This window comes from Ruditapes philippinarum, unplaced genomic scaffold, assembly GCF_026571515.1.
Source record: "Ruditapes philippinarum isolate M1 unplaced genomic scaffold, ASM2657151v2 ctg2224_1_1_1_1, whole genome shotgun sequence".
NCBI classification, from domain to species: Eukaryota; Metazoa; Mollusca; class Bivalvia; order Venerida; family Veneridae; genus Ruditapes; species Ruditapes philippinarum.
In genome coordinates, this window is record NW_026864966.1 from 31,703 (window position 1) to 58,120 (window position 26,418).

The 26,418-nt window shown below is 32.5% G+C and overlaps 1 protein-coding gene across 37 annotated transcripts in view; it reads right to left on the minus strand.

Moving 5' to 3' along the window:
• Positions 1 to 4,990: 4,990 nt before the first annotated feature.
• Positions 4,991 to 26,418, minus strand: part of LOC132727433 (proline-rich protein 36-like) — a 73,096-nt gene continuing 51,668 nt past the window's right edge. For 5 of the 37 annotated variants that reach the window (XM_060712931.1, XM_060712926.1, XM_060712921.1 and 2 more), the window contains 12 exons: positions 24,868 to 24,960; positions 22,065 to 22,169; positions 21,413 to 21,469; positions 20,144 to 20,209; positions 18,857 to 18,886; positions 18,124 to 18,159; positions 16,559 to 16,663; positions 15,855 to 15,869; positions 10,617 to 11,030; positions 8,484 to 8,738; positions 6,446 to 6,562; positions 4,996 to 6,167 (listed from right to left, as the gene is read on the minus strand). In XM_060712931.1, coding sequence (XP_060568914.1) covers positions 5,941 to 6,167; positions 6,446 to 6,562; positions 8,484 to 8,738; positions 10,617 to 11,030; positions 15,855 to 15,869; positions 16,559 to 16,663; positions 18,124 to 18,159; positions 18,857 to 18,886; positions 20,144 to 20,209; positions 21,413 to 21,469; positions 22,065 to 22,169; positions 24,868 to 24,960 — 1,520 coding nt within the window. In that variant the 3' untranslated portion in view covers positions 4,996 to 5,940. Of the gene's footprint in view, positions 6,168 to 6,445; positions 6,563 to 8,483; positions 8,739 to 10,616; positions 11,031 to 13,197; positions 13,678 to 15,854; positions 15,870 to 16,558; positions 16,664 to 18,123; positions 18,160 to 18,856; positions 18,887 to 20,143; positions 20,210 to 21,412; positions 21,470 to 22,064; positions 22,170 to 24,867; positions 24,961 to 26,418 lie in introns of those variants that run through there. The other 32 variants (XM_060712932.1, XM_060712929.1, XM_060712922.1 and 29 more) reach the window with 23 other exon arrangements.

The window sequence follows — 26,418 nt, forward strand, 5'->3', positions numbered from 1 at the left end:
CTATACAGTACAGATATTACAGACGCCATGATTGAGTGTGTGTGTGTTTGGTTTGTTTACCCTCGCCACCGGAATGAACCATATGGTTCGAGCACATACTTCATTTAAAACTTGCTTAATTATATGGGAACTAATTTAATTTGTCTACAGTTTTATCGGTACATGTGTTTACGTGTGTGCCATAATTCCTACCCACAAGTTCGTTATAAAAGTACGTAACCCATGATAGGAATAAGATGGATTGCTCCCATACTAAGTTAAATGACGTGTATTTAAAAAAAATTGAACAGCATATTTAAATTACCTAAGCGTAAAAGGGCCGAGACGTTTATAAAAAGCACCGTCTCTTATAACAGTCAAACTATTATAATATTCTATGATTAAAATGATAGAGAGAAAGTCTTGTTAAACAATGTCAGGAACGCATTTTCCCAATTCAATGTGCTAGTCATTAAAGGCCTGATTTGATCAGATACATACACAAAGGAGTGTCAAGAAATATTAAAAAAACAAGTTTGTTTTAGTGTGGAAAAGATAGAATTGATAATTTTCTGGTATATTTCACCCGAACACCTGCTTAGTTAAAGAATGTTCTAATTTGGTCTAAAAGTGATTGCCTCCTTTGTTCTCATTGGCCGAAATTTCTTTGTTTACAAAATTAAGGAGTTTAATCCGATTTTGCTGATATTTTGCAAATTTTCTTAATTTCGGATTGACCTATTATCGACAAGTTTGTCGCGCGAACGTGATAGAGATTTAGCAGGTGCCCTTAACACTCCATTGTACTATTGCATCATGCCTACAACTATTAACAAAATAAGGATAAAACAACAAAACGCTTGTAAAATAGCAATTTTAAATCAATGCGTCTAATCTAGATTAGAAAATTCCCAAAAATATGGCTATTAAGTAATATCTTTTTACCCTTAATGTGATGAAAGTGACCTTTTTTTTAACAAATATAAGGCCACTTCATACTTGAGTGTATGCCGTATAACTTATGCCCCATATGGGGAACACATACACTTTTTTGTTTTTTTAACAGGACAAAAAGAAAAAATAAAAATAAACCCCAGGGGGGTAAGGGTATTTACACTTTTGGAAATCTTTTTAAAAATTAGGGAAAAGGGAGCCCTTTCCTTCCCATTTTTTTCGACCAAATTTGGAATTTTCAAAATTTTAAAACTACTGGGATGTTGAACCCCCCAATTTTAAAATAAAAATTTATTTAAAATTTTTAAAAATCACATTTGACTTCCGTTTTCCCCCCACTTCCTAAAGGGGGCAGTTTAAAAAAATAAATATTTTAGACAGAAAATACATATTTTTCCCAAATTTAAAAATAAAGTTTTACATGCCTAACAACATTTTAAAACAAAAGAAAGTTAATGTAAATTTGCAACACCGCCCGCGTCCGGCCGCGAAATTAGGATTCCGAAATTCAACGTTGCGTTAATAAGTAAATATTTCTCAATCATAGCAGTAATAAAATTCTACTGGCAACCTCACAGAATTGTATACCACATTTTAACCCAGTGAGTCTAACCATCCCACTGAAAGTAAAAACTCCCCTCCCGATAAAGGCGAAAAGATAGATTGTTAACCAGTAGCAAAAAACTAAAATACTTAATTGAGCAGTTTCTTTCTAGATAGAGAACAATATCATTAAAAAGTTATAAAAGGTCAAAAATGACAAATACGTGCATCCATTACAACCTATACAAATTAATGGTTAATTAATTACATAAATTAGTTACATTCCTCCTGCCACCCCCGTATAGACGACCTGGATCTTTTGTTTAATTATATGGCAAGCCGAAATCAGAATCGACCAACGCACCAACAACGACATGAGTCGGTCATTTATTAATTTAGAAAAAACGAAAAAGTTCTGAATATCATTAACAAACTCGAAAAAATCAATTTAATATACTGTAAACCAATCATATTGTCCCCCATTTAATACATTTTATGAAAATACTGTGTTTTGATTGGTTACCAGCCACAAGTGTGCGCAGTCATATATAAATTTTTAAAAAATTAGAATGCATGTACACCTTTTATAAACGTATTTTTTAGACTATAAAGACCTATTTCTTAGTTAAAAAAAAAGATTCTTAATAATGTCTCGGTATACCTATTTTAACGAAAAATTATTCACAAATGTTCAGCGCTTATCTAGGATGATTAGAATTGATACCCCATTTTCTTGTTTTTCGTAATGGATAGAAATAGAGCGAACGTTTAACCTCAATGGAACATCAAAATTTATATATAAATAATTTTTAATCTAAAAGTTGAAATGATGAAAATTATTTTCTGTAATACATGTTATATGTATTTATGAGGAGGTATTTCAAGATATTGTAATCTACTCTAAATCGTTGAATTTGATGTTCCATTTTCTTCTTTAAGTGATGAAAAACCGATAAAACCTAAGTTCGAAAAATTTGATATAAATGATTGGATTTTGAAAAAGTTCATCATTTCCAAAATCAAAATTGTATATATTATCGAATTACATACAAACATTGATCTGAAATATTGTTTATGTTTAGCCAAATATCACAATTAAATCGAAAAAAACTATAAAAAATATCTAACTATTTAACTAAAACTCGAAAAAATCATTTTAATATACTGTGACCAATCATATTGTCCATTTATACAATTTTATTGAATACTTTGTTTTGATTGGTTACTAGCCAACAAGTGGGCCGCGTACGTATAGTCATATATGAAATTTAGAGGAATTAAACTGCATGTACACCTTTTTATAAACGTAATTTTTTAAGCTATAAAGACCTATTTCTTAGGTGAAAAAGAGACTCTATAATGTCTGTATAAACTATTTAACGAAAAAGTTATTACAAATGTTCAATCTTGTCTAGGTGATTAGAATTGATACCCCATTTTCTTGTTTTTCGTAGTGGATAGAATATGAGGAACGTTAACCTCTATGGTACATCAATTTATCTATTCAATAATTAATAAATCTAAAGTTGAAAATCGTATGAAAATTATTTTTCTGTAATACATGTTATATGTATTTAGTGAGGAAGTATTTCAAGATTTTGTTCTACTCTAAATCGTTTGAATCTGATATACCATTTTCTTTCTTTTAAGTGCTGAAAAACCGAAAAAAACTTAAAGTTCGAAAAATTTAATATAAATGATTGTATTTTTGAAAAAGTTCACTTCTAAAATCAAAAATTGTATATATATCGAATTACATACAAACATGTTCTGAAATATTGTTTATGTTTTAACCAAATATCATAATTAAATCGAAAAAACTGCAATAAAGATATCTTTTTCAGGTTTTTCATGCCGAACATGGGTATTGTAAGCTGTTCACTGATTGGTCGAGAACCATTGTCTCTCATGTCGCCATTTGTACATTTACTATCCGCTTCTGAATCAAGCTTTTAAGCAAATTAACCTAATGACCCCCTCAGGAATGTGGTGTTGGCAGGGGCCATGCTAAATCTTCTCTGTTATCGTTCCGAATTTTAGTATATTACTCCGAAAGCAGTTATTCTGACACTCCTTTGTGTATGTATCTGATCAAATTAGGCCTTTAATGAACTAGCCACATTGAATTGGGAAAACAGCTCCTGACATTGCTTTAACAGACTTTCTTTCTATCATTTTAATCAATAGAAATATTATAATAGTTTGCAACCCTGTTATAAGGAACGGTTGCTTTTTATAAACGTCCCTCGGCCCTTTTAACCTTTAGGTTAATTTTAAATATGCTGTTATTTTTTTAAATTACACGTCATTTTAACTTAGTATGGGAGCAATCCCATCATTCCTTATCACGGTTACGTACTTTTTAACGAAACTTGGGTAGGAAATTTTGGGACAACGTTTAAAAACATGTACCGAAAAAGTAGACAAAATTAAAATTAAAAATTTCCATATAAAAATTAAACAAAGTTTTAAATGAAATTTTTGTGCTCGCCCATTTGGGTTTTTTCCGGGGGGAAAGGGTAACAAACCCAAACCACACAAAAATGAAATGGCGTTTTAACAAGCGTTTAAATGTACTAACCAAAGGGAAACAGCTTTGAAAACCCGGGGGGTTTTTCCCATTGTTCTCTCAAACAAGGCTTCCTGGAAAATCATGGGGAATGGTCCAGGTCTACCTCCCATCAGATCAGCTACCTGATTTCTATCCATTCCTGAAAGGGAGAAACTAGAATAAAGATCGATTCCTTCACCCTGCACTATATAAGATATAGAGCATATTGAATGAGTGTATCCATTCCTGAAAGGGAGAATCTAGAATAAAGATCGATTCTTTCACCATGCACTATATAAGATACCGGTAAGATAAATGTTTTATTTCAAGTCGGCAAAATTTTTTAAATTTTTCCAAAAAATAAGGTTTTGTTTTTAAATAAAAAACATATAGTATGTAGGTAGAAATTATGGTGTTAATTACCCTTCACAATCAGGAAATTAATTGTATATCATTTTTACCATGAAATAAATTTCTTGAACTGTGAATATTTAAAAAAAATAAAACGTTTGTAGTTTTATCTCAGGGGTTATTTCCCTTAAAAGTTATGTTCGGGCTCATTTGGAGGCCATGCAGCATTAAATGTTCCGGGTTTATCATAATTGAAACACAAATTTAAAGCCAATGTTATTGGCTTCCTGTTTTTTAAAACTTACATTACCGTAAAAATTAAATGTCCGTTTTAATCTATTTTAATGACTTAATCAAAAAAATTGTCATATTTTGTAACCTAAATCACACGTCAAAAAAATTGGTGTTCTTACCTGGAACCCAAAGGCCTGCCTGCACCCATTGGATTCAAACCCTGTCCCGGGCAGCCGGAGGGGAGCCCCCTAATGCAAACCCAGCCTGCCGGCCCGCCTTTACCCCCCCGCTCCTCCCTACCCAAAAGGGGAAAAAATTTGAAACAAAAATAAAGAAATTTTCTTTGTGAAATTTACTGTTAATTTCTATGGAGGAACTTGAATATAAAAGATAAAGATAACAGAAGAAAACGAGAAAAGAATAAAGGAGAAGGAGTGATCCAAGAAGAAAAGTTAAAAATATATGTGACCATATCTTTCACAACACTAACCAAGATAAGCGTTTGTTTTTCAATTCCAGAGAAAACTATGTTCTTCAAAAATAAGATAAATGTATGTGCATAGTCGTACATACATATAAACACATATATAATTTAAACAAAGATCCGAACCATTCCTGTTTTCAGGTTTGTTTATAAATATGTCGCCGCGTCGGTTCAAAACCCACCAGGGACAAGTCAGCAATAAACAGTATAGTCATTGCTCCCAAGGATGGCTGTAAGCGTAAAACTTTCTACACAATCGAACCAAATTCATTCTTATTATATAAATAAAAGTACCCTCGAATGCGCTATTGAGAATGATCTCAAATACAAAACGGGAACCTGGGTAGAATCACAAATCCGTTTTGCAAGTTTTTAGAGATTTTAAAGAGATATCAGTAGGTTTTTTTCTCATTCTGAAGCTATTAATATGGACATTTAATTATAGCTTCGCGACTGATTTGATCTGTAGCACTTTTGATCTCTTGTGACATATATTTTTCTTAACTTTATTTGACACTCGGTACTCGGTAAAGTAATATTGTGGTAATTCGGCAGAATGAATTTAGGAATGTCGTCAAGAGGTATAGTTATCTTTTTATGTCACTAAACCAATTATATAAACCTTACTCTGCCAACCAAGCTTATTTTCTTTTTTTAATACAACAGTTAGATCTGATAGATATCAAATTTTGATTGGAAGAAATACCTCCGGTTGCTCCCCCACCGAGTCCACCAAGAGGATTCATACCTCCACCACCAGCGCCACCAAGTGCTGCCAGGAGGTCCATACCACCACCACCACCAACATTACCCCCTCCCATACCAGCTCCACCTGTAAGTGCAGCTAACATATCCATTCCACCTCCAGTTCCACCATCGCTCCTCCCATCGCTCCTCCTCCTCCCATCGCTCCTCCTCCAAACAGACTGGCTAAATCTGCTGCCCCTCCCATTCCCCCGCCTCCACCGCCACCCATCATTGACATTAATCCACCAAACATGTCACCTCCGCCCCCTCCTCCGCCCCCTCCTCCGCCACCCATAAGCATTTGCATAAAGTCCATTTGACCCCCTGAAATAAATAAATAAATAAATAATAAATAGATAATTAAAAAATTAACTCAATCAATCAATCAATCCATATAACAACATTTCAGTTTATAAACAGATCTGGCGCAAACATTGTAATAAGAAATATTCATTCTCCTTCCAAATAATTACATTAAATAGCTCGTTTTTAAAGTAGAACTTTCTTAAACTTAGTTTACTTGCAACAATGATAATTTTAAAAAAAGAGAATACATTAAAAATATGGTTACTTTAATGATGTAAGAAGTTATAAACACTAACCAGGTTGCTGGTTTCCAGCGTTCGGTGGTTGAGCGCGGCCGTTGTTCTGCTGGGCGGGGCCATTGTTAGCATTTGTTTGTTGTTGTGGCGTCGGGGAAGGTCCTGCGTTTGACGGCCCTAAATATAATAAGTAAATTATAACTAGATATGAAAGTAATACATTTTGTCAAATATTGTCAGACGATCAGATTATTGATACTAAATAATTGGAGACTTTTGTCTACAATACTTTCGTTGATAAAAATAAAAAAATAAAAAATAATTATAGGAAAACATAAATGCATGTAGCTTTTATACAAATATGGACTTTTAAACTGGTGAATATGATGTAATATTGATTTTCAGTACAAATCACATGTATTTACCAGCTAAAAAGTCCATATCTGTTTTATTATATATAATTTAGGTAAAACGTTTATTTGGCTAATCAAATCTGCATTTGCATACGATGCAAATTGAGTTTTCTTTAATTTGTTTTATATTTTTCATGACTAGGTCCTATCGTTTAAGGGTCAGAAATAGAGGATATTCAAGTTTTTTCTATAAATACATGATTTATTTACATCGAGTGGTATGAAAATAAATATTTCATGAGTGGCGGTAGCCACGAGTGAAATATGGTAATTTTCATGCCACAAGATGAAAATAAATCATGTATTTATAGAAAAACCTTGAATTTTCTGTTTATTATATACATTTTTCTCTTTTTTGACATTAAAATTTGAAAGACTTTCATTAAATTTTGTGTACAGGCAGAATTTAAAAGAAAGTAGTCCGGCAAGACACCAGTGAAAATACGGAAAATATGTTTCACTTCAGTGAAAAATAAATTTTTACAGTGAAAATATGGAAAATGAAAATATGCATTTTATTTCATCAATATTTCATTTATAAGTATATAATAAATGCTTTTATTTTTCAAAAGCTTTTTATTTTTGATGTCCGGTTATATTTCCCCAAAAAGTTTATTATTGGCCAATAACTGCTCCGGATCAATGCTGTTCGATTACAAGCCCTATTAGAAGTAGAGAAACTGATAGCGAACAGCATGGATCCTGATCAGACTGCGCGGATGATTGTCGCACTATGTTGGTTTTGTCATGGCGCGGCTCATTTGTAATATTCTTCCGTATTGACCTAGCCAATTAAATAAAGGCATAACTGTTCATAAATTACATAATTATTTTTTATACCCCATATGATTCCTGACTATAAAGTCATGTAATATCATTGGGTAACAATCTATATTGGTACCTGATGACATTACCTACTTAAACATACTGCTTCACATCGGTTACCTCATTTTCTTAATTAAAAAATTGTTTGTTCTATGTAATAAATAAAAAACCACATCCGACCGAGTTTTATAAACCAGAATATTAACCCGACCTAGACCTTATTGACTAAGGTGTACATTCCGTCTTATCACCCTCCATATTTAGCCTCTAGTTGCTTTTTCGCAATCCGTATAGTAAATAAAAGTGATTAAGTATTTCATATGGAATTTAAATACTAGTACTACTTTGTTTACATTTTGCTTTTCTATGACAAATGAATTTACATACTTGTATAGCTTTCTTCAGGTATCAGCATCAATTATTATCTTAAACCATTATTTTGAACATTGTAAAACTCGCTTTTCCTGTATAACAAAGGAACAAATCTATTGGTTTGTGAGACATGTGCCTTGAAAATTAAACAGAACATTCACTTTCCTTTAGACTAGAACATAGCCTCTCGTCTACAGGCTCCTCAATCATCGAATTCTCATTACCTTGATTATGCTGACCCCTTTGGGTTAGGGTTAGGGTTACGTCATTTATTATGTCATAATTGACATTACCTTGATTATGTTGACCCCTTTGGGTTAGGGTTATGTCATTTATTATGTCATAATTGACATTACCTTGATTATGTTGACCCCTTTAGGTTAGGGTTAGGGTTATGTCATTTATTATGTCATAATTGACATTACCTTGATTATGTTGACCCCTTTGGGTTAGGGTTATGTCATTTATTATGTCATAATTGACATTACCTTGATTATGTTGACCCCTTTGGTTTCTGGGAGGTGGTGGTCCTTGCATTATTTGATTTTGTCTGTTTTGTTGTTGTTGTTGTTGCCGCCGCCGCTGCTCTTGTTGTTGTTGTTGTTGCTGCTGCTGCTGCTGTTGTTGTTGCTGCTGCTGCTGTTGTTGTTGGTAACGTTGTTGTTGTTGCTGCTGCTGCTGCTGTTGTTGTTGTTTTTGTTGTTGTTGAGAACCTGGTGATTGGGTTGGCATTTTCTTTTTTGCTTAATATGGTAATAAAATAATAAATTATAACGTCAACAATTAGATGTATCTTTAAAATCATTTATAATTAAAGCGAAATCCATACTTCATTCCATAAATAGAGAAAAGCACAATCCAGCAAAGTCCAACACGGCAAAATTGAAAATGTTGCAGGTTCGGTTTGACATTATTCTGTTGATCTTACGTCATATTAAAAACACATTTCAACCTTACAAAGCTAAAGGCTCTTTATTCCTCAGAAATGCTTTTATTCTCAAAAGCTTTTTTTAATTCGGTGTACTTTTATAGTATCTAAAAAATGATTGTCATTGGCCCGTTAACCATCTTTTTCTATTGTTGATTTTGGCAATAAGTACAGTAATAGTGAAATACTATTTTGTATGGTAGGCAAAATACTCGTACTACTATGTTTTACATTTTGCTCCTTTTATGATAAATTGTATCACACTTGTGTTACCTTTTTAGATAAAAAGCATCTGACATCCTCTAAAACCATTATTTAAAATCTTATAAAATTCATGACTGCCCTTTCGAAAAAAATGTTTTATTTGTTTCTGGGGCATAATGGGCCTTTAAGATTTTGAGGCATAACTAGACCTTTAAGAAATAGAAAACATATCGTTCATGTGCGAAGGTGTAAATTTATTAAACAATGGTGATGGCCGCTTGCATTTGATGATTGTGATAATGGATATTCAAATAAATTACGATCGTGAAAGTACTCCATTGTGGCTTATAAACGACAAAGCTCCACAGTTAATTAACCGGAGCAACGACTGTGTGTGTTTTATTCTCTATTTTACATAAAGTGGAACTTATCATGAAAGTGTTCTTGGACGATATTGGAAAGCACAAGCTACCGTCTACGCCCCTAGCACCGTACACAACCATGAATAGGATAACTGAAGCTTTCAAAGAGGACGACTAAATATGTTATCATATACCGGTATATACTCTTACATTTATATAAGAGTATTCTAATTGTCCTAATTCGTCTAATATACATTGCAAAATTACTCAAATAAATACATATACTGGCATGCGAGCAGTTCCCGTACAAAAATCATAGTTACTTAAACATTATTTTTTATTACGATCACTCACCAAAATTTAAATGTTACACATCAATATTCGGCTCGTAACACAAATCATGGAAATTCCATCATGTTCTAAACATAGAATAACCCTTACTTATGAGGCCTCAAATGGGGTACCGAAATTATCCATTATTTTGTATGAAGAGAAGTAGTTCCCGTACATAAAATCTAACCCATTGTAATTATATAATTTTATTATGTCGGACCTATTTTTCATTTACAATTGTTGAACAGACCATTATCTAAGAGATAAATAGATGTAATTCAGGAAATAGAGCGTAGACTAAACGCGGGTATCTAATTACCCGGTACCGTTACCCCAACGCATTCACATGCAATAGCATGCTTGTATGCATGATATTTTACGCATCAAAGCCATAAAATTATTTTATATAGTAATATTGGTCAAAATTCTGATAATCAAACAAGTTTTCATCACATTGCTGACTTATCTGTAAACAGGTGGTATTAGTGGAAAACCCTTTAACAAGCCTCACGTGTAAGTATTTTTGCGCATGCGCGCAAGGACGGAATCCCCCAGAGAAAACAAGGTCACGTTTTGACGACGCACAGGTGAAAGTGATTTAAAATGAGACTTTTTATACGTACTACCGAACTGACACTTAGATTTTGTCTTGTTTATGTATCTGCTTAATTTGAAATGAATTTTTGAAGAATGCAAGTAAAAATCAAGCGTTTAAATGAAAAATACGGGTACTGCTTCTGTACGGGAACTGCTCGCATGCCAGTACATATATAATATTGTAAGATCTATAATACCTGACATTTGAGATTGTTTAGCTGCTTGTTGTTCAAGAATCCTTTGTTGCCTTCTAATCTGTTCCTCTTGTCTGCGGATTATCTCCTCTTGTTGACGCCTCTTTTCTTGTAGTGCCTGATGTTCACGTTTCTGTTTCAATCTCTGGTCCTGAAGTTGTATCAGTCGTCGCTTTTCTTCCATCTGTAATTGTTGCTCCTTCCTGCGCTCAGCCTCCGTTATCTTGACACGGTCACCTACAGCAACGCTCGCTCCCAGCTCAAAACCTGGTTTCCCTGTCACGGGCGGGCTGGCCGTTGCTTTCGCAGCACCGTTCTTAGTAGAAACTTGTGTGGGAGCAGGCGTTACACCTGTTGTAAGTGGATTTTGTTCTCCGCTTACAGCCGCTAGAAGTGCGCTTGTCGTTAGAGGGTTTCCTAAAATAACATAACATGCAACTTTCAAGCCGGTATGTCATGCGTAGCTTGTCACATGCGTTAAGCGCATGCGCGAAAATAAAACCTTATGCAAGTTCTGTTGTTTAAATTACCATGCGAACAGGGTCAAAATGTTTCAAAAACAAACAACAATAATCTGAGCCAAAAGTATTAATCAAATAAGAAATGTTACAAAACATATTTAATCAAAGCTTTCAAATTGTTAAGTTAATTTGTTAAAATTGTGAAGTGAAATGTGAATTGAAAGCTGGGTGCTAGTGCATGCCAATAATAATAAATAGTTTAATATATATATAAACATGCAGTGTGTTTCGAAAATACAGCATCACCTATTTGTATTATAAAAAAGTAAGAAAATCACATGTAACCGGACCAAATAAAAAAACAGTCAAAACAAAGTTAAGATAAATTAAACTAAACACAATAAACATATAGTAATATACATTATGTATATACCGGACTACTTTTTATTTACAACACTGTCATGAACGACAACTCACCCGGTACGGTTTGTCTGGGTAAAGTAAAGAACGGCTTTATCTAAGCGTAAGACTCCCAATTCTACATGAAGATTGGTCTTGCTCTGTTACCTTTCCGTAATCTACCGGAAACAACAATCCATTTTTTTTCGTTTAATATAATCCATGTTTATTATTTATTCTAAACTTATAATTGGGTAACTGTCTACATCACTTTTCTTTATAATTATTGTACTTTATTTTTTATTGAGAATTGTTTCTTTTCGTTTATTTTCTACTTCACACTTTAAGTGAAGATGTACCAGGTAAGAATGATTTGACATTGGCAGTATGTCAAAGCTGTTTTATCCGGTTAATTAAAACTTCTGATGATACTGCATGTATATGGGGTTTTATATAATAACTATATCATGGTAAATGTTTTCAGTTTCCTAATTGTAAGTTGTTAAGATAAGGTAAGACAGGTTTGACATTTACAATATTCATTAAGTAATAGTCATAATTCATCATGACATTAGTACCATTTTTGTTTTGTTTTTCGTTTCCCCTACCACTTTGTTATTCTTATTATTCACCCAGTCCCTTCCCATTGAAATATGTGCACCCCCTTGATTACTTCAATTACCCCTCCGTGTATCCCCTTGATTATTTCAATGATCCCCTTCATGTACCCGCTGTCTATTGCCATTGGCAATTTTCCAAGTCTTGTTATATCAGTTTCCTTCTCATAAATACACCAACCCTTTAATTGTTTATATTATCCCGTCCGTATCTTGGACCCAGTTCGTTAAACTAATACCCATGATTTTTATAAAATTTCTTTGATTGTGTGTGAAACAATATATATATATTTCTTTATTATTATTTTAAAAATACAAAATTTATCGAGTGCATTAAACCTACTTCGGCAGTTTTTTATTACATGATGGGACTTGAAAGATTTGTTTGACATTTAAGTGCCATTTCACCTGCGTCTTGATGGAAAATTTTACTCAGTTTTCTAAAATTTTCATGTTGATTGTGCAAAATGAGCAAAAGCAGAAAAGCACAAAACGATCAAATTGAAAGTATATTTCTTTTCAATCTTTCGGTAACTTTTCGTTTGACGTGTCCCATTTGATATATGCAAGTTTTTCAATTTTTATGCTTTAAGGATATTGGACCTCATTAAATATATAAAAATTCCAGCTTTTAGAAACGCAAAAAAAAACATTCCGATTTTGTAATGATTTGAATTTTGAAAAAGAACTGACTGATTGAACATCGCGATCAGCTAAAATGTAGATTTTATCAGGTTGTTTGGCTTTATATCACTTTTAAGATTATGTAACAAACACTTGTGTATACAAGTCAAAAGTCTTCATAACGATATTGCAAAATTGCAAACTTGCTATGCCTAAAGTAAGAATTAAGCAATAGTTTATGATTATCATTAATAATAATAATTTACGATTGTCCAGTGAAGTTCTGCGTAAGAAATTTGAACCCAAAGTCCAATGAAAATCGGCGGTACAAAAGTGTAGAAGTTACCCCGTGATCCAATGGAAGTCGACGTAACGAATGGGAAAAAGATGCTGCAGCCATCATGTATATATATTTCACACAAGTCAGAAAAAGGCATTATACTTAAAACCATTTTTTTTGACATTTTCAAACAATATGACACGTTGTCAATACCGAGTCCCATTTAATAAGAAATTTATTTTTATAAAAATACAACAGGCACTTAAAGGGAAAAAAGTTATAATACATCACATTTTTTCTTGAAGGAGATTCAAACTGAAAAATTATTGTACAGTGTAGGGAATTCCGTACAGTGTTTGGATCTTTTCTTGATAATAAATTTGCGACAAAATGTTAATAATGTATCAAATCTGTCACGTGACTTCGTCTGATTGGTTCACTCTCTACACTTAAGTTAGAATTGTTATAAAGTCATCCGTAACACTTGTGACTTTACACATCCAAAATTTTCAGCAATCCAAAATTCCGCTTTTGTTGTTTAACACCTAATTGACCTCTCAGAGGTCAAGTGTGAAGGTCTCCTCGTGGACAAGGTCAAATCTATTTTGCACCGAACGCTCCCAATCCCATTGCTCCCATTCCGCCCATTCCTCCCATTAGTGCACCGAGTGATCCCATTCCACCTGTAATTGTTAATACGTTACCATGGAAACACATTATGAATATACTGAATTACAATGAATAAAATGGGGGGATAATTCTATTTAGTATTTTTTATCAATGTTACGTGGACTTAGATAAGCCAATACCTGTTTCACACTACTCACACCCGTGTCTAGTAAACTAGTTAACGACCCATTAATAGCTATAGTATACAAAGCGTATGTGTTAGCGGCAAGTTGCAGGCTTTATAATGTTAATTGTATGTAACTGTCAGCAAAATGTGCGCCATGATTACACCATTACTATTATATTAATATATTCTACAATAATTGACATGTCTTTTGTTTAAAGATAAAATTTTGTATAGTTTCATATATGGCTTTTTTAATAATGTCCAAAGGTTCCATCTATCAGTACTTCGTGTAACTTCGGCAAACTCTGTCCTTTCCCGCCATGTTTTAATTAAAGATAAACCCCAGCGTGTGGCAACACAAGCTTTATTCATGTTAAAGCGGTATTGAAGTATATGGTTTTAATAATACAATGGTTATAAATTTTGGGAAATTTAACAAAACAATACATTTTGAAGACCAAAACCAGATAACTACACACGGGTAACTCGGCCTTAATGCACCAGCATAGAAAGACGGACAAGAAGAAAGTCGGTTACATTATGAGGATAATGATATAATGGGAACGACTGTTACAAACGATTATGTAATAGGCTTTAAAAACTTGACAGGAAAATCTATTAAATCATTTCCATACACCAACTACCCCCCTCTAAAAAATGAGAAAAACATGTGATGGCGGTGGCCCTATATCTTTCTAATAATGACGGAAAGATAAAAAAATCGTCCCAAAGATGCACGAGGCTGGGATAGATGTTTCATCTTGATCCAAATGATATGGTAACAAATTCATGCTGGCAGTTTTACCGTGCAATTTTTGCACTGACAAAAGGTTTTAAAGAAACATTTTTTGTTTCTAATCACAAGCTTTATTAGTCTCTTTGGGTTTAAAAGCATATAAAAGAACGCGCGCTCGCACGCTAGTGGTTTTAGCGCATATAATAATAGTTTCGTAATGCAGGTGGAAAAGGTGTATATAAGTTCATGAGTCGCAATGCATTTTTAGGATATAAGACAATGTGCAAAAAGCAGTAATTGTGAAAGTATAAGGTGTCAAGTACAGTTAATTTCAAGTGCAAGGTTAAAGTAACTAACGGTGAAAATGTTTCGTAACTTCTCTTCTTAACTAGATACAAATGTCATCATTTTTTCAATGAAATTTTAAAGAAAACATTTTGATCTAGTGTTCAATTTCCAAACACGCCACAAGGATGGCGGTCAATAAAATCAGTTATTACACTGTTGCCCGAATAAAACATCAATTCCCTACGCTTTCAAATAATATCTATGTGGTTTAAAGATTAAAAATAAAGGAATATTTGTAATGCTATTTCAATAATGTAGTATAGTAATCGTATACACAGCCTAGTAATATATACATTTATTCTAGCAGCATTGAGTTAAAGATCCTGTATGTTGTAATTGAGGTTACCACACTTAAGTAAAATTATATATATGTATCTAATTATGCTTATAAAACAATTTTCAAACATCGAAGAATTTGTAAAAAATGTACTGCAAATATTTGTACACATATCTTATCATTAAATAAATGCATTCATTTTATTGAAACATTTGACTCAGATTTTTATAAAAAAATATTTTTTGTACTACCTCCCTTTATTTACATAAAATGATAAATTCGGTTATATCTTTATAAATAATGCTTTTTGGAATTTACAAAATTGATAAATCTTCATTTGAGCATCAATTTATGATATAAACCATAAGAAAATTGTGTTACAGGATCTTTAAATCAACACTAAAAATATCTGCCAATTTTCAACAATAATTAACGTGATTGTATTGTATGTTTGTATACAAGATATACTAAATTACTGATGCATATTTATACAATGTTTTATCATGCTATAAACTGACTAACTGAACCAAAGATTTGGGCAACAAACACACACATGAATGTTTAATTAATTAAAACACACGTGGACATTTACTATACATGCCACACATCAATTTTTGTAAAAATTTTATAAGTATTGTATTTTTTTTTAATTTTATTACAATGTTGGTGAAATTGTTGCCATTCTTTAGTCATGTATACAGACCTGATGTTAAGAAATCTGAAAGATTTTTGTATTAAAGAGATTGTTATTAAATTGTAATCATTTGTTTATAACGCATTAATTATACAACTTCTAGTTTAAGATGTTTTTTTCTTTTTTGCCATAATAACATTAAAGTTAAAATTTAATAAAAAATAAAAAGAAAGTATTTATTTTTATCTCTTTCTGTAATGTACACTTTAATTAACACAACGAAATTTGTTGTCAATTTTGAGTGGTACAATAACAATTAAAGAATTCATAATTTATGTACAACTGAGTAACTTGATCCACTGACGTTGAGTTTTTAGATGTATGTAAAAGACAACCTTTAACTTTCCTTATTAGTGCGTACACATAAACGGACACTTACGCTTTTGCAGTGGATTTCAGCACGCTCATATTTGATAGTTTGATGATTGTTTCAAACTTATTCAGAAAGATAAAATCTATATCTAGCTAACAGTCAACCCTTTATCCAAACATCTTCCTTTCTTTAATAAAACAGACACATATCCACAAGGAAGGTTGTTAACACCTTTTATTTGTCCAGAGAGACTATTGTTTAATTTTCTTTACTTGTCTTCTAAGACAGGTTTGACAGTATCATTTGTTCTTATTGTTTTCCATTTCTTTTTATCTAGTTTTTATACGAACATGTTTGACAGTATTATTTGTACTAATCTAAAAATAATCAGGCGTCTCACCTGGACCGTCTGGGTTCATCATGGCCGCTGCAAGTCCGCTGGCCGCACCGGCGCCACCCGACCCCCCGCCAAGCAGTGCACCAAGACTTCCCATCGCACTAAGCCCTGGTGATGGTTTAGCAAATGCGCAATTAAACAACTCGTTACAAACAACGTTTAAAGCTCTTCTTGTTTCGATATATCCAATTTCCGTTTATTTTGGTAGAATTGTTCAAATTTTCTATTGTTTTTTTTTGTTTAATTGAAATCTGATTGTTTAATAAATAATAAATGTATTTCAAATAATTTGATTTGATCTATGTCTAAAACCATTTAAGCTCAGACTTGGCAATGTGCCTTTTTTGTTTTAAAATTTACAAGTATATAATCAAAATGATTTCAGACAACTTCCCTACTGCCACCCACGACCCCGAACTGCCCCCGAACTGTCCCGACCTGCCCCCTTGTTGTCTTTAACTCCGTAATTATTCCACATGACGAAGAAATGTTATAAATTTAAGAGTTAAGATTTTCGTTATTTGATTTTGAAACAATTATTAGCTTCAACATATTACAAAAGCAAGATTATTTGCTCAACAACACACGTGACTAAGCCGGGAAGATATTACTCTGTTTACATACAAACATTCATAAAAGCATCGCACTTTTCTTGTTATCATGCTGTCACGGTGTGCACTGCTTACAGATCTGTAAACTAGGAGAAAAAATGTCAGTTTTTTTGTAGAACACCGTGACAGAATGATAGCTAACACAAGTAGCAAATTCCTTGTCCTTCGTTATAGTCTTTATTTCCATTTAACACGAACATTTAGCAGCTCAGAAGGTTAAGTCTAAAAATTCTGAGGTTGAAACAAAATAAAAACTTTGGGTAATCAGAAATAAGATTTTTGATGATTGGGTTTTTATCTGATCCAATATAATCAGCCATTTATCAATGTATTCGTGACATCTATACATTATAACCAGTACGGTCACTCACATGATATTTTGATTTCCTAGGAAACAAAACGTTAATTAAGTTGTCCATCAAAAAAGCTGCGCAAGACGTATGCATTATTAATATTCTAAAAGTCTACAATATAAATTGGATAACTTTAAGTGAAAGTTAATAAAAGTAGTTTCCCAATTACTACAGAAGATCTTGGCTATACAAAGAAACAAGAGTGGAGAAATAGAATAGAAATAGCTAGTAGAAATAAATACATGAAGAAAATGTTAGTAACAAAAGGCCATTCATTAAAGATGTATCAAAAATAATAAAAAGAAACAACAATAAAACGACTATTTAAAGTATCATATCTTGAATCTACTAAAACAATTACATATTAATAGCTTATTAAGTAGCTCTAATTTAATTTAAGCGAAAGTAATAATGCAAGATTGAAATGCGTGAACAAAAATAAACTACTGCAAAAAAATTTAGCAATGTCATACATATATAACATACTTATTGCAAGTGAAGAATGTGGAATAATATAAAGTGAAATATTCGTGTCATGATGTCAATTGTGACGCAATAATATCATCACGTGATTTATGACGTCATATAAACATATAAAACTTACCGGAACCACCTCCGCCACCTCCGAGCATTGCCATCACTACAAAAATATTTTAAAAATGTTTTTTTTTTTTTTTTTTTTAATATAGATCTAAATATTCTTACTTTTAAAGCTCTTTGATTTGAACAATTGTAAAGAAAAAATAAATCTTTAAAATATACTGTATATATTTCATCAAAATTAATTAATAGATATTGTACAACCTAAGAATTCAAAATAACGGATTTGTAAATTTGAAAAAAATATATAAATTACTGTATATAAAAAGAGATAATAGTAATCTGAATATGATTAAATCTGGAAAAAAAAGATTTGCTTACAAAGTGTAATATGTTGGAATTGAGAAATTTTTAGTAAACATGCATCTGATATAAAACATTCGGCTTGTTCTCTACTAGTCACGTGATAAAATCAGTCAAATTATATAGATATATTTATTAACAAAATAGAACAGATACAAAAATCATTTTTGACAGGGTATCATAAATTATACGTGAATTATATCAACGAAACACAATTTTACATCTTGAGAGTGGTTAAATATAGAATCAATCCTTTTTATAAAGCTCTATTCAAAAAGAACTGAAATATGTAGAATTGTTTATTGTACAGTTTTAAAAAAAATACTACATTTTGTATTTCGATCTGGCTCTTTAATAAGTACTATGAAAATTTGATGCTAACATTGATCAAAGAGGCCGAAAATATAACAAAGAACAAAATAAAATGTACTTACGAGCAGGGTTCATTCCTCCCATGCCACCTTCTGTAAAACAAACGGTGAAATAAACATATTACTCTAGGGCTTTTAAAGTACCATATTCTACACGTTGGGTTTTTACTTCAAACATTGACTGACATTAATTCTGGGTATTTGATAGTGTTAATTAATAAGATATGATAAAAGTTAATTTGTGAGTTATCTCGAGCATAAATATGTGATATAATTCCTATATTTGTAGTTATTTTTAAAAAAACAACCTTTGATAAAATGTTAGTGGAAAGTTATATTCCGGATTGCAAATTCCTAAAATTTTCTTTAATATATTACTGATATATTGTTCTTTAATAATTATCTTAAGTATCAAGTAGAATAAATCATTTTAAGATTTTAAGTTATTTTAAGTAGATTTAGCAATTAAAACGGACTTGTAACAATGATATAACTCATAAACGTCTCAAAACAAAATCATTATACATGTACACATTTAAAATCCCCTTTTTAATTAAATCTTGCTTTACTCTCAAGAAGCAGTAAACTATAGAAAATATTTGTGTAAATAAAATCTTTAATGTACATGTATTTAACTCTTTTAACTTTTAAGATAACATAATCTTTATCCAGGAAACAATTTCTTATTGAATATTACTCTGAAACGGTGTCAATTCGTTGTTTTGCAACAGTAGATAATAATAATAATAATGATTTTTTTTACACATGCATTGTATATAGTATGAATTTACAACCATATTCATATTTGCATAATGACGTCATCCTAAGAACATAGTTAATTTATAAAAGGCACGTGGGAATGACGTCATTATATAGTTGATTTTATGATAGTGTCATTAAAATAAGATATCATTATTCTATAAAACAATAGAAGAAGCATATAGTTCAATTTCAATATAAAATACACCCAATTCTTATGTTTAATGGCAGAAAATGATGTGTTTGCATTTTTATATTAGCCGTTTTTGTACAGTTCCTGTTTTTTTTTATAAATACATGTGCAATTTTTGGATGGATTTAAAGTCCTAACAATTTCTTGAGGTTCTTAAGGTCACGCGGAAACTGTTTAAATATATTGCAGAAGAAACATTGCACGTTTCTCATTAGTCCCTTTCCAAGCAGGCCCTAGGATGCAACCACAGTTTTGTCCTGTATCTAGATGCATAGCCCCGTGACATGACCTTGCTGGGCGGAACTCGTGGTTCTAAACTGACAAAGGGCCAATGCCAATTAAAACCATTCGCCCACGGATTGTCCTGCATGTTTATTTATATGTTTAGCTAAACCTACCAGCGGCCGAACCTCCGGAACCCCCCTGTCCGCCTTGAAATGCCTGCAACATTGCCAGTGGATTACCTTCAATATATAAGTGTTATCGTATAGCCCTCATATCCACCACGCACATAAACATGACTTACCCTCGTTATTTATTGAACTTAACAATCGTCTCAGTCAATTACCGTTTATTTTGACAATGCTTATCAATTCCATTGTCTAGAACTCATAAAAGCTTGTACATGTGAAAGGAACGCTGGATGCATCACATAGAGCGTTCAGGCGGCCTGACGTCATCATGTGACGCATAGCGCGCTTAAAAAGAGTCACGCTACACATAGAGCGTTTTGATATAAAGCGCCTGAGAGACTTGGCGTAAACAAATGACATAGTGCGTTTGAGCGACCTGATGTCAGCATGCGTTTGAGTGATCTTGCGTCAATATGCGACATCTAGTGTGAGGAGGTTTTCTGTTTGAGAGAGCCTTGTTTGAGTGATTTTATGACCCATAAAGTGTTTGTGAGACATTTACGGAGGTAGCAATGTGCTCTAGACCGTAACATTAATGACCTTTGCCGACAATTCTTTAAACTTTATGGACGAAATTTGTAAAAAGCTATTGCCTTAAGCTACATAATGGATATACAAGGCTGCTGTCTGATTTTAATACAAAATGTACCGAAAGGAGAACCTATTAGTATACAGCGAAATTTATTTTCTTTCTTCAATAACTTGCATCTTATCTATAAGCATTTATGCATATCTGTGTACGAAGGCGTGAAACTTGATGCGTAAATCTTTCTTTTCTTTGTGTTAAGCGTAGGTGAGTGCTCTGCCGCGTTCACAGACACAGACACCCAGTCAGTGTTTTACTGCTTCTACTTTTTATCAAACTTTAAACAACATAATTTGCAGGTATTAAGCGCACATGCAATAATATATTCACTTCTATGTTTATGTTAATTAAATTATGCAATATAATCAAGAGTCTGTAGAAGACTTTCATAACCTCAATATTCTAGTCTCCAAGACAACATATGATTTCGTGTCGACATACGGATCATTACAATGTTTGAAAATATTTTAAAGAAATCAAACACCGTATTGTTTGCGACACTGCCGAATGTACATTTGTACAAATGTTGTTATACATAAATTACGAATTTTAGAACACGCTGGACACATGCAAACATCCCGATCAGTTGTCTTGGTTGCCATAATATCAACTGGTTAAGTCTTAGTAACCGTTGCTTAGTAACCGTTGCTATAAATATCTTATATTACCTCCGCCGCCACCCGAAGAACCACCGCCTAGAGCTTGTAACATCGCCATTGGATTGCCTTTAATGAATTGATAAATTGTGTATATTAATTACCAATTCGGCAATCAAATATTCTAACATTTCTAATACATATAAATATATGAAATGTATGTGTTATAACAGTCATTAAAATGAGTATGGTGCGGCTATTAGAATGCGTACAATGCAACAATCAGAATGCACACGGTGCAAAAATAAGAATATGTACGGTACTATTGCACATGATGCAAAAAGCTTATAATGTAACTTAACTTCCACCTAAATTAAATCGTGCTTTGTGCACACATGTAATGATAAACACGTAATAATTCATAACGGGCGTGGTTTAATATTTAAATAGGGAACTGGGCGTGGTTTAATATTTAAATAAGGAACCCGTTGAAATGAATGAAAGTGTTAATACCATGCAGTTTTAAAAGATCATGACCTAAATAGTTTTGAATATAGTCTTACTGACCATCTTTATATATTATTATTTGAATTAAAGTTATTAGTTCGTCTTTTAATATGTTACTAAAATAGAACGATTATTGAATACATTAATAAAGTTCAAGAAAAGAATCATGTTACTAAAAATAGAATGATTATGCAATATATATTTCTAAATATAGTACCAGCCATGCCAGTATTAGACGATGCGCCCTCACCGGCGGAAGATTGACCTTGACCGCCGCCCATCATGGCGTTATTTAATAACTGCATTGCCAAGGCCTGGTTACCTATTACAGTTGTATATATAATAACATAGTATAACAGTTACATAGTGAACATGCAAACATGAGTGCAAAAAACGAGCAAAATACTGTGAAAATACGTAAACCTAATTTGACCAATTCTTTGCTCATTTAAATGTCACACGTATACATGTAAACAATTAAATATAAGGTTGAAGTGTTTTGACAAATGCCACAATATAGCAATTTAATAATTTATAGGCTAAGATATTGGCTGTCTGTTTTAAATTATCTATTCTTTTTCCGGAAATTCACAAAAATGCATAACTGTCAACCATTTGAGTACATGAGAGGAAGTTGCAGAAACATAAAGTCGGTTGCAATTTTTTCATAAAAAAATTCGTACTATGTTGTCGCAGTTGATAAAAATTGTACTTATTTTAATATAATTCATCTATTCAATTTTGACCAAAGATAGTGTACTACAATGGATCTTAAACCGGCTGCCGGTACAAACCGGAATATCTAGCGCGAGTGTAACTGTTTACGGCGGTAACGAGGCCCTACGATTGTCCGATAAACAGTTACCCGGGAGCTAGATATTCCGATCTGTTACAACAACCGGTGTTTGAGTCCTTTTCTCGCATATTACATATTAATCATATTACGAAAAGAAAATGCTTAAACTTTCATTTAGCTCTTTTAATGACGTCATCCTAAGACCATAGTTCATTCATTAAGGCACGTGGGAATGACGTCATTTTAGAACCGGTGAAAACAGCAAATAAGGGAACAGGGGACATAATCAAACTTTTCAATACATGTAACATATATGGTGTTTTGAAGGCACTGGAAACTTCTGATATTTCTCTGTAAATAGTATTTCTTTCTTGTTTGTGTGCAGGAATGATCAGCATCTTTGGGTATTTACCCGAAACTAAACATTTTCGTAGCTTCGTGTGTATTGTGACTCAAAATAAGAAACATTGGATAAATTTTGTAAAAGATATATATAAATGAATGACTGACAGTTAACTAGGCATTTTTGAAATTGGATCTGATTGCAATATGTGTAAGTGATATTTTTAAAGGAATCGGGCGAATTTTGGAATATCGTGCAACCTCCTGAAGATGGCACATAGTATCTAATATTTCATGTGTGATTTTTAGTGGGTGTGGTTAAATAAAAGTGGGTGGGGTTAAATAAAAGTAGCTGTCAGTCTTTATGTAAAGGAGCAATACACACAAGCTGTTATATTCTTTAATGTATGACATATATAATGCCGCATAATGCTGTGCCATAGAACTGGTAATCTTTCTGTGTAAAATCTTTTGAAATATTTGGAATTGTGTTTTCGGCCCTATTGAATTTCAAATTTGCTCATTCTTATGTCCCCTGTCCCCGGATCCTGACAGATATGCAAGAAATATTCATATATCATCTATTTTATTGCCTCAACAAGTCTGCCTTTATCCCGGAGTCTTCTATCATATCTATTTATATTATTAAGAGGTTAATACACGGCAGGAGAGGGCCGGAAGGTGATAATCGACCCACAAAATGAATAATGGACCCGAGGGCTTTAGCCCGAGGGCCATTATTCATTCAGGGCCGATTATCACCTTCCGGCCCTACTCTGACGTGTATTAATGTCTTTAATACACTTGGTAGATCTAATAGTAGCATTTAAAAAAAACCCCAAAAAAACCCAACAAATTTGAAGTTCTTTCGTTGAAATTCTTGTCTACTCTTCTACTTTTCTGTACACAGACGTTTACTGTTTGTGTGTTCAAAGCAGTAGAATGTAGAAGCAAGTTTTATTTTCATATTTTTTCGGAATGAATTTGTCGTATTATTTCTTCAAATTTCAATAGTAACAAAATTGTGTTTGTACTAAATACGCTTAAGCTCTCATGTAAGCGATTCGTGCTGACAACCTACTTTCACTTTTACAGTTAACTGTTTGATGACGTAAAATATGACGTCATTGTTTCAGTTTGTGCACGTGCACATGTTCTGCGGGCTGATAACTAGTTCTCGGCCCCGGGCCGCAAACTCATAATCAGTTGAAATCATAGGCAATTTTGTTACTATATATAGTAACAAGTGTATTAAATACCATAATTACCCAACTATTCCAGCACTATTATCACCTAATATTGTTACTTGTACTACCTCAGTTTGCCTCTCGCGTTTATTGTCCCACATATACATGTATATTACATATATATGTATATACTTTTACTACTTTGATTTATATATATGCATAACACCTAGGTAACGTATTATAAAACTACCATGTTACAAGATTTTTACCATTTCCTAGGCGAGTATAATTTTAGTATATATACGGTATGACAACAAATGTAAGATTTGTTTAACATTAAAAAGCCAGGGGTGTAAATAAATATTTTTCAAAGTTTATCAGAAATGTGCAAAAGCGTCAACAATAAAAGTTGACTAGTATAAAATTCAGCAGGAAAAACAAACAGATTAAGGTATGATTGACGAAATGATACTGGGTAAATAACCATGAACATCATTTGAACAAGCTTTGAAGAAAGTTAATGAACTCGTTTTATTTAACCATTTTTGTTACGTATGAAACAAAAATATTGGTAACAATTGTCAAAGATTAAATACAGTACACACAGCAAAGAAAAAAATGAAACAGATTCCCAAAACCAAAGACTTATAATGCGTCCATACAAATAAAAAAACTATAAAGAATTGAACTCGTACCACCGGCTTGAGCGCCTTCGCCCCCTCCTAGTGCCATCAAAGGTGCCGTGGGCCCTTGTAAAGCTTTTGTCAGCATGTCCAACTGACTGTTTCCTTTATAAGGAAGTAAAATTATGACATAAGTCTAAAAGTTTTAATCTATAGTACGTGAATTAGATGATGGTGAAACAAGATATATCTGTTATATTTCAATAAAAAAATTTGAAGATTATAAACAAAGCTGTGTTAAACCCCCCAGCATGCGACAAGTGCAGACCAAGATCAGCCCTGGCAGCTGTGCCCTTCAAACATGATCTGCACTGTACGCTATTTATGAATAACTTTGTCCTGTTGGAAACATGGGCGAGTTAATTTAATATTATTAAGCGCTGAAAGAGTTAAAGGTACACAGCGGAAATGACAATAACGCACGTTCATAATTTCTATTTATAGTAACTATTCAGAATTTCTATTTATAGTAACTATTCAGAATTTCTATTTATAGTAACTATTAAGAAGCTGTGCAATCTACACGCAGTTATCTTCCACTTATTCTTTGCTCCTGTAAATGGCGTGATGAAATTGTCACGGTTGTAAGGGAAGTAAGTAGGAAGCTGTAGCAATTATTCCCGTTCTTCACCTTTGCAGATGCGTGTGATATTAGAGAAACGAAAAAGTTGTGCAAATATAATGTGCGTTTCTTTGGTGTTAAGCTAGGGACATTAGCAACAGTTTAATGAAATACATTTCAAAAGCTTAACGAAGGCATCAATTAAACTAGAGTCAATTAGCTAAATCGTCAATTTAAGTACTTAATTTATTTATATATGATTCATAAAATATAAAGTAATTGCTGTTGATCGGTGTAATATCTGAATGTGTCCAATTTGGCGATTTGTTTCCTCATGAAAATAAACTCTGCCTGGACAATTAGATTCAAAATAATCAATGTGTCTACGATCCATAATTCATTCGAGTTATGCGGGAGAAATTATGCGGCAAAAATATAATTTATGCGAGAGATTGAATTTCGTCATGGACTTAGGATATGACACATGATCAATTTTGAAGGGATTGTCACGTGGTGAATTTTGAAGCGATGTCACGTGATCCATTTTGAACGGTTTCACGTGATAAAGTTGGAAGGGATATCACTTGATCAATTTTAAAAGGATATCACGTGATATATTTTTAAAAGAATATCACATGATCAATTTAAATGGAATACCACGTGATATATTTTAATGGAATATCACATGATAAATTTTAAAGGAATATCACGTGATACATTTTAAAGGTGATATCACGAGATCAATCTTAAAAGGTATTTTGAAGGAAAACGATCGTTCAAGGTCATGATGCATGTTTTCACGATTTTGTTTTGTTAAAATATAAAATATATTATATAACATGCTATTAATATACATGCAGTTTAAGACACAGTTTGTTGTGGCATATATTGGTTTTTATATATATAACCAAGTTAACATATAGTCATGTATATATAAGTAAACAGTATATCATTAGTTAGGACTTAGGTTAATATTTAACAACAAATACATGCATGTTAAT